The sequence below is a fragment of the Oncorhynchus kisutch genome, linkage group LG12 (genome assembly GCF_002021735.2).
Source record: "Oncorhynchus kisutch isolate 150728-3 linkage group LG12, Okis_V2, whole genome shotgun sequence".
Taxonomy (NCBI): Eukaryota; Metazoa; Chordata; class Actinopteri; order Salmoniformes; family Salmonidae; genus Oncorhynchus; species Oncorhynchus kisutch.
In genome coordinates, this window is record NC_034185.2 from 18,493,233 (window position 1) to 18,510,085 (window position 16,853).

Genomic DNA, 16,853 nt, shown 5'->3' on the forward strand with positions numbered 1-16,853 from the left:
GTTGCAAGTTCAAATCCCTGAGCTGACAAGGTACAAAATCTGTCGTTCTGCCCTTGAACAGGCAGTTAACCCTAGGCCGTCATTGAAAATAAGAATTTGTTCTTAACTGACTTGCCTAGTAAAATAAAGGTAAAAAATAGAAGGAAATCAGTCAATTTAAATAAATAAATTAGGCCATAATCTATGGATTTCACATGACTGAGCAGGGGTACAGCCATGGGAGGGCAAAGGCCCACCCACTTGGGAGCCAGGCCCCCCACCCCCCTTTGTGGCATTGTATTGTGTGACAAAACTGCATATTTTAGAGTGGCATTTTATTGTCCACAGCACAACACGCACCTTTGTAATGATCATGCTGTTTAATTTAAGTGACTATCAATGACATTGCTGTTGCAGCTGGACCAGGGATATCAATATTGTAACACACCGTCATAAAGAAGACAAGGCTCCCGATAGCAAATAAATGAGAACCCCCGAGAAGAGAACATAAACTTTCCTGAGGTCAGAGAAAAATAGCACCCAACACCAGAGAGGAGGTAGTTAAATACATAGACACGGTTTGATAGTTTGTTTGACACCTACCGTAGCAGCTGACTAAAGAACAGACTGAGTTGAGTATATTTTTTATGAAAATGATGTTGAACACCTGTGGCACCAAACTAGAGAATTCCTGAAGGTAGTACTTCATCAGGATTTGGAAGAGATGGGGTTGACACACAATGTGCACCATCAGAGAAAAGATGCTGAGTCAGCAATTTATATGTAAAATACTCTGCCTCCATGCGCCCCATTATTCTGAGTGCCTGCAGGTGTGCACGGCTGCACGCCACCTCTACTTATCGCCATCACGTCTCTCTCTGAATTCCATCACTTCCATTACGCTGTGAAGACACCATCTGTCATGTGCCTAAGGTGATGATGTTGTGCTAATTAATTTACTATGTACAGAGCCATGTTGTATTCCATTTCCATTTGAGTCATTTAGCACAGAGTTTCCCAACTCGGTCATGGGGCCCCCCTGGGTGTTGTTTTTTTACCCTACACAGCTGATTTAAATAACCAACTCATCATCAAGCTTTGATTATTTGAAAATCAACAGTGTAGTGCTACGGCAAAAAATAAATGTGCACCCAGGGGGGGCCCCAGGACCGAGTTTGGCAAACCCTGGTTTAGCAGAGACTCTTACCCAGAGAAACTTAAAGGAGCAATTAGGCTTAAGTGCCTTGCTCAAGGGCACATTGACATAATTTCACTTAGTCGGCTCAGCGATTCAAACCAGCAACCTTTCGGTTACTGGCCCAACACTCTAAACCGCTAGGCTACCTGCCACCCCAGAGAAAAACACATCCTCTTCAAACAATCCAAATAGGGGATACGGTGTCTCTTTGAGGGAGGGAGATGATCGAAGACCAGGAATATTGCCCCAGATAAGGGTAATCTTCCCCGGGACCGCTGCTGTAATAATAACATCATCATAACATCGTTACAGTGGTGCCCGGGAGAGATGGATATTTCCCTCCAACACAAAGCAGAGATGGTGTATCTATCTTCCACCTTTTATTGTGTAGACAGTGGCTGTTCCACACAGATACTGGACCTGTTGACTGTCAGAGTGCAGGTTTGGGCATCCCTCCCTTCCTTCACAATGACAGGAACAAACAAGAGAGGTGACTTTGACACAGAGTGAGCCTGAAAAATACATTTCTCCAGAGACCTGAGGGCCGAGTCCTACCCCGCTGTCTTATTATTAGAGGGAGGTCGTTAAAAAGTTGGTGCTGCGGTGCAATCAGCCTGTAGAGACAGGCCAGTGACTCTGACACAAATAACAGTGTTTAAGACAGACTCACCCCGCAAGGCTGAAAGATAAGGTCGTTGACTTCATGGCTGACCGGGGACACGAAGCGGCCTTCCAGGAGCTGAAAAAAACACAACAGGAGATTTCATCAGCAACAGGACAGATACTGTAACACTGTACAGCAAGGAATGAAAATAAGCTGGAGTCTGGGGAATAGAATGACATCTATAGCCAACTATAAGAACACACAGAAACCCATAGTCTACGTCCCAAATTGCACCCTATTCCTTTTTAGTGCACTAGTTTTGACCAGAGCCCTATAGGGCATAGTAAGGCTTGGGTTAAAAGTAGTGCACTATGTAGGGTAGTGTTGCACAGTATACCGAAACTTCGGTACTTTTTAGATACGAGTACAATCATTTTTGTTACTTTAGGTACTTCTGTCAAATGTGTCTCACGCCATACAGATTGAGAGGATCGAGACTGTCTAGTAATTTGTCTGAATATTTTTAAGGAGGCAGTAGTAAGCTAGTCAGGCTACTTGCGCATGCAGCTGACACAGCGCAAGACACTTTTGGGGAGCAAGCGCAGAGGAAAGAGAGAGCTTATAACAAAAATATCTCTACGCCCACAGCTTGACAAAACTGGCTCTAGAAGCGAACTATGGGAATAATTTGCTATCAGAGCAGATGAGGGCCAGCTCACCGAAACAACTATGCAAAAGGTGCTACAATGCAGTGCAGTGCAAGGGAGGTTTAGTAGAAAAACTTTTTTTTAAACTATTTTACACATGACATCAGGGCTGCCAAATTTTGAAGAATGCATGGAGTGAGATTTGCTATGTGAATTTCATTACCCCCTGGCACAACCTTTGATGGGGCATTGGGGTCCTCCCACAGGAAAATGTTTACTTTTAAAGCTAATTTCCTGTAATTATATGTATTTTGAAATGGCTTAGGTCTAGATCCAGGGTAAAAAAGAAGAAAGAAAATAAACAGGTCAGGTGTATTCAGGATGCTTTGAAAATTAAATGAACTCAAAATTTGACGACTTTATTACCTTGAGAGATTTGGGGGATGAAATTGAAAGTATGCTAATATTTTGGTAAACATATTTTTTTAGGTGTTTTGACACTTTATTCAGACTGTAATGACATGAAATAGTGAGGCAGGCAAATGGTAGAAACAGTGGGAAGGTTGGAAGCAGGGAGTGATCCCTGTTGTCAGGTGGAAACGTGTATGTGACACGTATCAGGAGTGTTACCACTACACCAAGGCTCTGCACAGGACATGTTAATATTAATGGTTGGATGACAGAAGGCAACCAAATCATAGATCGCAGTCTCCTTGTCCATAGGCTGCTTTCAGGGTAAGGACAAACCTTTTGTAATTTGGGTGAATTGTCTCTTTAAAATAGGGCTGGATGAAAATCCTGATCTATGTTTCCCAAATGCCGGGTGTTTGAAAATGTTAATTTCTCTAAATCACCCAACCTTCAAGACAAATAGAATGAATATCAATATTCAGGTGGTTTATGCCTTCTAGTTGAAGATCCTTGACATCATCTTACTCTACATAGACAAAATATGTGTTTATGAGATGCGAGTCCCCCTACCATCTCTGCCTAGCATGTGCACAATACTAAAAAAAAACGATATTTGATTCCTGGAGCATTTAATATCCAACGCTTATTTGTATGACTTATTCAACACTGTCCATGAATGGCAGCAAAAATACAAAGCCTCATATAATTAATTTTCAAAGTAGGTATATCAGATTTCAAATATGTGATTACACTGGGAAAATGAGAACTGGTTCACTGATCAGACTAAATAAAGAAAATAGATCAAATATCCTGAAGACAAGATGACATAAGTCTGCCCTTACACCCTAGCCACATTATTAGTCTATTTATGATCCCCCCTCTAGAATCAAATTCACACTTGTGGGTTTGGTATTTTTTGGCATTTTATTAGGGTCCCCATCAGCTGTTGCAAATCAGCAGCTACTCTTCCTGGGGTCCACACAGAACATGAAACATAATACAGAATTACATAATACAGAACATCAATAGACAAGAACAGCTCAATGACAATACATACATTTTTAAAAAGGCACACGTAGCTTACATATCAATGCATACACACAAACTATGTAGGTCAAATAGGGGAGAGGCGTTGTCCCGTGAGGTGTTGTTTTATCTGTTTTTTGAAATCAGGTTTGCTGTTTATTTGAGCAATATGAGATGGAAGGAAGTTCCATGCAATAAGGGCTCTATATAATACTGTATGCTTTCTTAAATTTGTTCTGGATTTGGGGACTGTGAAAAGACCCCTGGTGGCATGTCTGGTGGGATAAGTGTGTGTGTCAGAGCTGTGTGTAAGTTGACTATGCAAACAATTTGGGATTTTCAACACATTAATGTTTCTTATAAAAAGAAGAAGTGATGCAGTCAGACTCTCCTCAACTCTTAGTCAAGAGAGACTGGCATGCATAGTATTTATATCAGTCCTCTGATTACAATGAAGAGCAAAACGTGCCACTCTGTTCTGGGCCAGTTGCAGCTTAACTAGGTCTTTCCTTGCAGCACTGGACCACATGACTGGACAATAATCAAGATTAGACAAAACTAGAGCCTGCAGAACTTGCTTTTTGGAGTGTGGTGTCAAAAAAGCAGAGCATCTCTTTATTATGGCCAGACCTCTCCATATCTTTACAACTATTGAATCTATATGTTTTGACCATGACAGTTTAGAATCTAAGGTAGCACCAAGTAATTTAGTATCAACTTGATCAACAGCCACACCATTCATTACCAGATTCAGCTGATGTCTAGAACTTAAGGAATGGTTTGTACCAAATACAATACTCTTAGTTTTAGAGATGTTCAGGCCAAAACAGACTGCAACTCCTTGTTAAGGGTTTCAATGACTTCATTAGCTGTGGTTGCTGATGCGTATATGGTTAAACCATCAGCATACATGGACACACATGCTTTGCTTAATGCCAGGTCATTGATAAAAATAGAAAATAGTATTGGGCCTAGAGAGCTGCCCTGCAGTACAGCACACTTTACATGTTTGACATTAGAGAAGCTTCCATTAAAGAAAACCCTTGGTTTTATATTACATAGATACAGTAGCTCTGAATCCACGATATGGCAGAGGTTGAGAAGCCTTAACACATTCATTTTTTCAATAGGTTATGATAAATAATATCACAGGCTGCACTGAAATCTAACAGTACAGCTCCCACAATCTTATTATCAAATTATTTCAACCAATCATCAGTCATTTGTGTCAGTGCAGTACATGTTGAGTGCCCTTCTCTATAGGCCTGAGGACAAAGACATTCCTCTTGGCTCAGATTAAAAATATGACAGATAGGAGTGGCTATAGAGTCAGCTACCATCCTCAGTAGCTTTCCATCAGTTTTCAATGCCAGTAGGTTTGTCATTATTGATCAATAACAACAAAAAATCCAACTCTCCCACACAAACTTTATAAAATTCAAACTTGCAATGCTTTTCTTTCATTATTAGTTTTTTTATGCATGAATAAAATTGCTTACTGTTTGTTGTTGGCATTTCCTGTCTACGTTTGCCCACTTTGCCAATGAAATAATCATTAAAATAATTTGCAACATCAAAGGGTTTTGTGATGAATAAGCCATCTGATTCGATGAAAGATGGAGTTGAATTTGTCTTCCTGCCCATAATTTCATTTTAAGTAAGCCAGTCAGATGTGCAGCCAGACATATTAGCCACTCCTTTTGCTCCATCTCTTTCAACCACAGAGTTTTTCAATTCCTCATCGATCCATGGAGCCTTAACAGTTCCAAACAGTCAGTTTCTTAACAGGTACATGTTTATCAATAATTGGAAGAAGCAACTTCATAAATTCATCAAGTGCAACATCTGGATGCTTCTCATTAATCACATCAGACAAACAAATATTTGTAAAATCATCCACATAAGAGTCACAAAAAATATTTTGTGTGAACTCTTATACACTGTTTTAGGCCCAGCTGTTGAAACTTTGGCTTTCCAACTTCAGGGATACCTTCTTGAGCACAAACTTATTTTTGAACTACAATCTGGCTTCAGAACAGCTCATTCCACTGATACTTGCCGTATCTACCTTTTTGACCACATTAAGCAGGAAAGTGAGGGGGGGAACTATACAGGTATGGTCATGGTAGACTTGCAGAAAGCTTTTGAAACTGTAGACCATGATATTCTCCTAATGAAACTGACATGCATGGGTCTAAATTATGTAGAAGTGTATTGGTTTAGGTCTTATCTGACCAACAGAACACAAGTATATAATGTTGGCGATGTTCTGTCAGAGGCCAAAGAAATATCTGTGGAGTACCGCAGGGATCAATTTTAGGGCCTCTCTTATTTCTTATATATATATATATGTTAATGATATGCCAGATACAGTAAAGTGAAAACTCTTGCTTTAAGCTGATTCAGCCATACTGGTATCTGGGAAGGATACAGTTTACATAGAGGAGACCCTGAGTAAGGAATTGCATTTTGTTAGAGATTGGTTGTCTGACAACAAATTGTCACTACATTTGGGAAAAACTGAGTCGATTTTGGTTTAAACAAAATGTAGATTGCTTAGGGCTGACAAGATAACAGTAAACTATGCAGGCAAGGATATTGAATCTAAAACAAGTATCTTATCTTGGTGTGAACCTAGATCAATCCCTTTCTGGAGGCCTGATTGCTGCAAAAACGATTACTAAAATGGCAAACAAATTGAAATATTTATATCGTAACACTAGATAGTTTACCATTAAAAGTTAAGAAACTGCTGGTCTCAACCTTGATTCAGTGTCATTTTGATTATGCCTGCTCTGCTTGGTATAGTGGGCTATCAAAAAAGCTGAAAAAGAGAATGCAGGTCATGCAAAATAATGTTATCGGGTATATGCTGAATGTCCCCCCTAGGACCCACATAGGGGTACAGGTGTTCTGGGAGGTGGGCTTGTTGCCTTTGGAGTCCAGAGTGGACCAACTGTTGCCCAAAGTAAATAAAAATACAAAATCCTGGATATAGCCACTATATTGTGATCACTGCATCCAATGGGTATGGATACAGCTTTAGAACAAAGTTCTACAGTATTAGTACAAATATGATTGATATATGTGGATGATCTTGTTCCTGTAGTGTTTTGAAACACCCCGGTAGGTTGATTAATAACCTGAACCAGACTACAGGCACTGGTTAAAGTAAGAAGCTTCCTCTTGAGCAGACAGCTTGATGAAAACCAGCCAATATTCAGGTCCCCAAGAAAGTAGACCTCTCTGTTTACATCACATACACTTGAAAAAGAAAAGGAGAGCTGCACACTCAAATAACTCAGATGCAATACTTTAATAACCTAATATCCAACATTTCGACAGACAAGCTGTCTTCATCAGGATATAATAAGCCAGCACCTCGCCTAAACAGGTGTTCGTTTCTTTCGCCTCCAGATACATCACATACACTATCAAACATTTCACACGTATTATTTAGATACTGATTGTTGGCACTTGATGGCCTATAACACCCCAAAAGAACAACAATGAGCCTGTCATAAGGAGGGTGGATAATGAGCCTGTCATAGCAAATGTAAGCAATGTCTCTACATTCAGGTCACCACCGCAAGTTTGTTTTTAACCCTTTCTCTCCAATTTTGTGGTATCTAATTAGTAGTTACAGTCTTGTCTCATTGCTGCAACTCCCATACGGACTCGGGAGAGGTGAAGGTCGAGAGACGTGCGTCCCACGAAACACAACCCAACCCAACCAAGCCGCACTGCTTCTTGACACAATGTCCACTTAACCCGGAAGCACAATGTCCACTTAACCCGGAAGCCAGCCGCACCAATGTGTCAGAGGAAACACCATACACCTGGCGACCGTGTCAGTGTGCACTGTGTCAGGCCCGCCACAGGAGTCGCTAGCAAGGACATCCCTGCCGGCCAACCAGGACGACGCTGGGCCAATTGTGTGCCGCCCCATGGGTCTCCCGGTCACAGCCGGTTGTGACAGAGCCTGGACTCAAACCTATAATCTCTAGTGGCACAGCTAGCACTGCGATGCAGTGCCTTAGACCACCGCGCCACTCGGGAGGCCAAACCCCGCTAGCTTGATATATAGCAAGCTAGCTGCGACGTCAAATAGCTCCTCAGACCTATCCGTGGTCGGCAGGATCATTGGAAAGAGACAAGCATTCCCAGCAACTGATGCCAACTGCATTGCGGGATCCAAAATCTGTTTGACAAAATTATTTTCATAGTTATTACACATCAGGTCACCCTACCAAACTTCCCTCCTAAACATTTTATAGGTCTGTCTGTTACACACTGTATTTGGGGAGCTTTACCCATTCTTCTCTGCAGATCCTCTCAAGCTCCGTTAGGTTGGATGTGGAGCTTCGCTGCACAGCTATTTTCAGGTCTCTCCAGAGATGTTCGATCAGGTTCAAGTCCGGGCTCTGGCCGGGCCACTCAAGGACATTCAGAGACTTGTCCCGATGCCACTCCTACGTTGTCTTGGCTGTGTGCTTAGGGTTGTTGTCCTGTTGGAAGGTGAACCTTCGCCCCAGGCTGAGGTCCCAAACACTCTGGAGCAGGTTTTCATCAAGGATCTCTCTCTGTACGTTGCTCTGTTAATCTTTTCAATCGATCCTGACTAGTCCCTGCTGCTGAAAAACATCCCCACAGCATGATGCTGCCACAACCATGCTTCACCGTAGGGATGGTGCCAGGTTTCCACCAGACGTGACAATTGGCATTCAGGCCAAAGAGTTCAATCTTGGTTTCATCAAACCAGAGTATCTTGTTTCCCATGGTCTTTGGGTGCCTTTTGACAAACTCCAAGCAGGAGTTTGCCTTTTAATGTCATGTGCCTTTTACTGAGGAGTGGCTTCCATCTGGCCACTCTACCACAAAGGCCTGAAAAAGTGCTGCAGAAATGGTTGTCCTTCTGGAAGGTTTTCCCATCTGCACAGAGGAACTCTGGAGCTCTGTCACAGTGACCATCGGGTCCTTGGTCACCTCCATGAACAAGGCCCTTCTCCCCTGATTGCTCAGTTTGGGCGGGCGACCAGCTCAAGGAAGAGTCTTCGTGGTTCCAAACTTTCTTCCATTTAAGAATGATGGAGTCCACTGTGTCCTTGGTGACCTTCAATGCCGCAGACATGTTTTGGTACCCTTCCCCAGATCTGTGCCAACACAATCCTGTCTCGGAGCTCTACGGACAATTCCTTTGACCTCGTGGCTTGGTTTTTGCTCTGACATGCACTGTCAACTGTGGGACCTTATATAGACAGGTGTGTGCCTTTCCAAATCATGTCCAATCAATTCAATTTACCACAGGTGGACTCCAATCAACTTGTAGAAACATCAAGGATGGTCAATGGAAACAGTATGCAACAATTTCGAGTCTCATGGCAAAGGATCTGAATACTTACGTAAATAATGTATTTCTGTTTTTCTTTTTAAATCTAAAAACCTGTTTTTGTCTTGTCATTATGGGGTATTGTGTGTGGGTTGATGAGGAAAAAATGTATTTAATCCATTTTAGAATAAGGCTGTAATGTAACAAAATGTGGAAAAAGGGGTTTGAATACCTTCTGAATGCACTGTAGCTGTAATGAATCATAGGTCTAATGAACGAAAGGTCGCTGGTTCAAATCCCAGAGCAGATTAGGTGAAAATTCAGGCAATGTGCCCTTGAGCAAGGCACTTAACCCTAATTGCTCTTGTTAAGTGGCTCTGGATAAGAGTGTAGGCTAAATGGCTAACATGTAATGTAAATTGACCCAATATTATGGCCATAGTTGAGCCAATTAACCCTGATATGTTTCTAATTACATTTTAAAACAGTTGTAATAGATTTGTAAATAATTGTGTATGCTCCGAGTTTCATGAGTTTTCATAAGGAACATTTAAGACATTATTCTGTTATTTAATATGGTGTTTTATTTTTGAAAGAAATTGTTGTTTCAAAAAGGTCAACATATTGTTCAATGTTCAAAAAAATTAAGCCCAGTAGTTATTCTCTGACTAGCTAATACGCTTTTTTTTTTTGCCATGATATCGTTTCGGGTTGCAAAAAACTCAGGGAACTTTTGGAAGACTCCGGAATTCCTGATTATTCCCACCCGATTCCGGGAATCCTCCAACCGGGAAAACAAGGTAATTTATTGAAAGTTCCTGGAATTTTGAAACACTAATCGTCTTACTTTATCAGTTTCAAGCACTAATCACAGTAATTGATAATGCATCAATCAAGTTGCAAACATCAATGCCCAGTTGCACACAATTTGACAGTTTATGCTTAGGTCAAAGACCAAAACAACACATCATTAGGTACATGGAGAGAGCAGAGAAGTTTGCCCAGAGCCATGTATAGAATGTATTAATATATGACTCTGGGTTTGCCTAACTACTTGATTAACAATGACTGTACGACAGATGTTCAGAGAAAGAATTTACAGTACCATATTGGCGGAGGCAACGCCAAGAGAGGAGGCAGAGACAGGCTTCCGTAGAAACTCAATTACTCTGAGCTCTAATATTACAATCGGCTAGCTGATCTGAATGAAAATAGTCTTAAAAAAACAAGAGCAGTCAAGAGCAGTACAATCTGAGGCTAATGGAAAGGCTCAGGGCCAGATAGTTTAGTTTAAGATTATGGTCACTGCAGGATTTGCTTGGCAGCGTTGAAAATCTTTAGTACCTATGTTTGAGTTTGAGTTTATTTTTATTTTTACAGGGACAGTGCACATTAATCAACATTTCAGTAAAAGTGCCGGTTTTAGCCAACCGGCTAATTTTCAACCGCAGTCCCTGGGCAGGTTATTAAAAACAATTACAATATAGACAATAGCAACATAGAACAAGCAAGACATAGCATACAGACAGAGCAACATAGGACAAGCAAGACGTAGCATACAGACAGAGCAGCATAAAACAAAAAGCAGCAAGACAAAATTCATAAAAGCAACAAAGTGTTTCCACACCTCACAAGCTACAGACAACAGACAACATGGAGTGGCAACACACAGCTAGGGACCATGTTCACAAATCTGATTGACCTTTAGCCATGTCTTCAAGCATTTTGTGAAAGTGTGATATGTGGTGCAGTTATGTGTGTCTGATGGCAGTGTATTCCAGACATGGGAAGCTCTCACAGAGAATGCAGATTTACTAAAGGTGCTTTTCCTTAGGGGAACTATACAGTCACCTCTCATGGCAGACCTTGTGGATCTGCTGCCATATGTCTGGGTTTTCTGTTTAACAAAAATATTGAGTGGAGGGGGAGCCAGGCCATTGAAGATCTTGAATACAAGACATGCGTCGGTGTATTGCACAAGATTTTCCCAACTCAAGAGCTCATGCTTTCTAAGGATGTGACAATGCTGATGGCTATTGGGCTTCCTATCAAGCACTTTGAGAGCCTGTTTGTAGACAGACTGAATAGGTTTTAATGTTGTACAGCAAGCTTGGGCCCAACTAGTCAAGCAGTATGTTAAGTGGGGGAGTATCATAGATTTGAAGTACAGTTTTGCTACCTCTGTAGTCAAACAATTTCGTATAAATCGGAAATTAGCTAGGTTGAATTTGGTTATTTGAATTACCTTTTTCGCATGCTTTTTAAAAGAGAGGTTGGAATCAAGTATGATGCCAAGGTACTTAAAATCGGATACCACCTGGAGCTTCTCCCCTGACACATAGACATCTGGCTCAGTAGCATCTGTTGCCCTCTTTGTGAAGAACATGCAAACAGTTGTTCACCCAGGAACGAATAGGACTAAAGCTTCGAACACACCGACAGCTTTATTGCACTAATTAGTATGCAGCATCATCTAGAAAGTTCAACATTTACCTTCTACTACCATTTCTGTCAAGCCATCTATGCATACAGTTTGACGCATACGTTCGATATATCCAACGTATGCACCAAATCCAACGCACTGCAACTGCCTCTGCAACGCAATGTTGCAAGGCAAAAGCACAGTTTCATTGGAAATGAATGTAATTCTGGTGTACCAAAATGCAATGACGCTGTCGGTGTGTTCGAAGAGTTTGTAAGAAAGAATTTGCAAAGCACATTCATAACTTAAAGTACTAATATGAACAAGGCGTTAGAGCATAAGAATATAACCTAAATAAAGGAGTTGTGTTCTGTTCCACTGCGGCAGTGCGGTGGGGAAACAGCACGAATATTCTCAGGCTTTGCGTGTTGATAGAGAGCCACACAATGAGAAGCACCAAGTCAAGGTTGAATCGAACACTGTGATGCTGAATCTAAGTACATTAGTGACACTGGCTGACAACAAAGCCCAAGCCTGCACAATGCTGCTAAGTCTCAAGGCAGAAAACTGTGATAACATTTGTAGACCAATTTATGACCAACCAAAGGTTATCGGAGTATATAAAGAAAACATTTGACTTTTAGTTTGTGCGACTTTCTGAGAAATTGGTTATGACTAAGTCTTCTTTATTTTGTCAAGCCTATTTTGTCCTGTGTTATTGAACCAGAACCAACTGGGTGCCAGTCATACATCAAATCAAATCAAATTTATTTATATAGCCCTTCGTACATCAGCTGATATCTCAAAGTGCTGTACAGAAACCCAGCCTAAAACCCCAAACAGCAAGCAATGCAGGTGGAGAAGCACATAATACAACATGACTCATTTCTGTTTTCTGGACCGCACCAATACCACTCAGCTAGGCTTAACATTAAAAAGGACAATTTCTCATTACGTTTCACTGTGTGGCCGAATATAAAAGAGTGGAACTGGAGCAGCCTGTGGCTACGAGCAGACTTGTGGTATTATTATTAGTAAATGCTGGCCCTGATGCGAGGAGGTAGCAGCTAGAAGGGGCCCTACAGGCAGTCTGGGCCCCTTTGGTAAAAAGCCTAGATGAGAGAATCTATATCAGGCAGTGTGGAAGTAAGGCCTGGAAAATCCAACCACTCAAGCCATAAGTCTTTTCTCTCTGCTTCCGCACGGCAAGTGGTACCGGTGCATCAAGTCTGGTACCAACAGGCTCTTGAACAGCTTCTATCTCCAAGCAATAAGACTGATTAATAGCGAACCTTCTATCTTTATTGAACTTTTATTTGCAAACTATTTTTGTCTCTATGCACACTCACAGGGCCCTACACACTCACTCACATATAATATGCACATACATTTACACTGACTCTACACACCCACAAGCTGCTGCTACTCTGTTGATCTTATATCCTGTTGCCTATTCACCTTACCCCTATACATATCTGCCTCAATCACTCCAGAATCCCTGCACATTATAAATATGGTATTGGATCTGACTTTTAAAATATTTCCTGTATATATTATGCTTGCCTACATTGTGTATTTCATATTCTTATTTAAATTTCTGTTTTTTCTAGTATTACATTGTTATTGATTACTGCATTGTTGGGTTTTGAGTTTGGAAGAAAGGCATTTCACTGCACTTGTGCATGTGACATCGAAACTTGAAACTCGATAAAGCAGACAAGTTTGGTAGACTGCCAGTCATGTTTAAACAAACTGGCTGTTGAGGCTTGTAGGCACCCTAGAGCAAAATAGCCTACATGTAAGTGCTTGTAAGATACACACATTTCCATAGAGGGTTCATATTATGACTGCCAGCCAGCCAGCCAGAGTAGCTTGCATACAAAAGCTACCACTGTATTAAACAAACATCAATTTACAATACCAGTCAAAAGTTTGGATACACCTCATTCAAGGTTTTTCTTTATTTAAAAAAAAAACTATTTAAAAAATAATAATAGTGAAGACATCAACACTATGAAATAACACATATGGAATCATGTTGTAACCAAAAAAGCATTAACAAGAAATTTGTGGAATGGTTGAAAAACTAGATTTAATGACTCCAACCTAAGTGTACGTAAACTTCCAACTTCAACTGTATATCCATCCTGCCCTGCCTTTCCAAAGTCTTTGAAAGCCAAGTTAACAAACAGATCACTGACCATTTCGAATCCCACCGTACCTTCTCTGCTGTGCAATCCGGTTTCCGATCTGGTCACGGGTGCACCTCAGCCACGCTCAAGGTACTAAACAATATCATAACCGCTGTCGATAAAAGACAGTACTGTGCAGCCGTCTTTATCGACCTGGCCAAGGCTTTCGACTCCGTCAAACACCATATTCTTATCGGCAGACTCAACAGTCTTGGTTTCTTAAATGACTGCCTCGCCTGGTTCACCAACTACTTCTCAGACAGAGTTCAGTGTGTCAAATCGGAGGGCCTATTGTCCGGACCTCTGGCAGTCTCTATGGGGATTTCACAGGGTTTAATTCTCGGGCCAACTCTTTTTTCAGTATATATCAACGATGTCGCTCTTGCTGCGGGTGATTCCCTGCTCCACCTCTACGCAGACGATACCATTCTGTATACATCTGGCCCTGATTTGGACACTGTGTTAACAAACCTCCAAACGAGCTTCAATGCCATACAACACTACTTCCATGGCCTCAAACTGCTCTGAAACGCTAGTAAAACTAAATGCATGCTTTTCCACCGTCTGAAGGTACCACGTTCATCTGTACAAACAATAGTACGCAAGTATAAACACCATGGGACCACGGAGCCGTCATACCGCTCAAGAAGGAGATGCGTTCTGTCTCCTAGAGATTAATGTATTTTGGTGCGAAATGTGCAAATCAATCCCAGAACAACAGCAAAGGATCTTGTGGACCTTGTGAAGATGTTGTATGAAACAGGTACAAAAGTATCTATATCCACAGTAAAACAAGTCCTATATCGACATAACCTGAAAGGCCGCTCAGCAAGGAAAAAGCCACTGCTCCAAACTGCCATAAAAAAGCCAGACTACGGTTTGCAACTGCACATGGTGACAAAGATCGTACTTTTTGGAGAAATGTCCTCTGGTCTGATGAAACAAAAATAGAACTGTTTGGCCATAATGACCATTGTTATGTTTGTAGGAAAAAGGGGGATGCTTGCAAGCCAAAGAACACCATCCCCACTGTGAAGCACGGGGGTGGCATTATCATGTTGTGGGGGTGTTTTGTTGCAGGAGGGACTGGTGCACTTCACAAAATAGATGGCACCATGAGGAACAGAAAATATGTGGATATTTATTTTATTTTTATTTTTATTTGACCTTTATTTAACCAGGCAAGTCAGTTAAGAACAAATTCTTATTTTCAATGACGGCCTAGGAACAGTGGGTTAACTGCCTGTTCAAGGGCAGAACGACAGATTTGTACCTTGTCAGCTCGGGGGTTTGAACTTGCAACCTTCCGGTCACTTGCCCAACGCTCTAACCACTAGGCTACCCTGCCGCCCCACGTTCATATATTGAAGCAACATCTCAAGACATCAGTCAGGAAGTTTAAAGCTTGGTTACAAATGGACAATGACCCCAAGCATACTTCTAAAGTTGTGGCAAAATGGCTTAAGGACAACAAAGTCAAGGTATTTGAGTGGCCATCACAAAGCCCTGACCTCAATCCTATAGATAATTTGTGGGCAGAACTGAAAAAGCGTGTAGGAGCAAGGAGGCCTACAAACCTGACTCAGTTACACCAGCTCTGTCAGGAGGAATGGGCCAAAATTCACCCAACTTATTGTGGGAAGTTTGTGGAAGGCTACCCGAAACATTTGACCCAAGTTAAACAATTTAAAGACAATGCTACCAAATACTAATTGAGTGTATGTAAACTTCTGACCCACTGGTTCTGACCCACTGGGAATGTGATGAAATAAATTAAAGCTGAAATAAATCATTCTCTCTACTATTATTTTGACATTTCACATTCTTAAAATAAAGTGGTGATCCTAACTGACCTAAAACGGAAAATTGTTACTAGGATTAAATGTCAGGAATTGTGAAAACTGAGTTTAAATGTAGTTGGCTAAGGTGTATGTAAACTTCCGACTTCAACTGTAGGTTTTAAATAGTTTGGGTCTGGAGTGTCTCCCCCTTTGAAGAAGGAGATGACCGCGGCAGCTTCCCAATCTTTAGGAATGTCGAACGGTACGAAAAAGAGGTTGAACAGACTAGTAATGGGGGTTGCAACAATGGTGGTGGATAATTTTAGAAAGAGAGGGTCCAAATTGTCTAGCCCAGCTGATTTGTACGGGTCCAGGTTTTGCAGCTCTTTCAGAACATCTGCTATCTGGATTTGGGTGAAGGAGGAGCTGGGGAGGATTGGGCAAGTAGCTGCAGGTGTGCGGAGCTGTTGGCCGGGGTAGCCAGGAGGAAAGCATGGCCAGCCATAGAGAAATTATTATTGAAATTCTCGATTATCGTGGATTTATCGCTGAGGAACCATGAGCTGTACAACAAAGGAAGACGACAGAGTCATTTTTGCCCATCTTTCTCATCCATGGTTTTACAATCTCTTCAATGGTTTTCAAAAAACCAGGAGGGATGTTTCTACCTGAGCCATAAGTGCTGTAACATGAATGGTAAATGGGTTAACGTGCAGGAAATGGCATTGCTCCTCTATAATTACAGTCCTGCATTAGCCACAAAGCAGGGTCAGGTATCATATGCACTAAGAGGAGACTAAGCTGAAACATAAGCAGCAACGCACAACAAGGTAGAAACAACAATCACATTCATACAGCACTGTCATCACCACTTATAGCATCATACCAGCTGAGTGACTGGAGTTCAGTGACACTTCTAACAAAAGTAATCATTTGCTAATCGTGGAGAACGAAGACACTCTCTGTGTCGTCAGAATCTGTCATTTCACCTAGAGGGTTTGGCTGTGTCACTAGTACTAGAGCCTGTAGCTAAGAGACAGGGATGCTTCAGCAATCTGAAGTTGTGGGGGGGGGGGGTAGAGGAGAGATTCAGAACCTGTCAACAAGCTGCCTCAGCCAACACTCAGGAACTGTGAGGTATCATCTGCCCGCTGATTACATAGAAACAATGCTTCATCACAATGGAGCTCAACACACAACAGACTTGCAGAAGCCAGATTTAATTATTGTGACGGCATGCAATTGATTTGGGAATTCATTCTTT

At 41.5% G+C, this 16,853-nt stretch overlaps 1 protein-coding gene across 6 annotated transcripts in view; it reads right to left on the minus strand.

Moving 5' to 3' along the window:
- Window positions 1-16,853, minus strand: part of LOC109900647 (mRNA-capping enzyme-like) — a 138,216-nt gene that overhangs the window by 37,024 nt on the left and 84,339 nt on the right. For all 6 annotated transcript variants that reach the window (XR_004211890.1, XR_004211891.1, XR_004211889.1 and 3 more), the window contains one exon: window positions 1,848-1,916. Coding sequence is in view for 2 of the 6 variants with exons in the window: in XM_020496368.2 (XP_020351957.1) it covers window positions 1,848-1,916 (69 nt within the window). In the remaining 4 variants the exon portion in view is untranslated. The remainder of the gene's footprint in view (window positions 1-1,847; window positions 1,917-16,853) is intronic.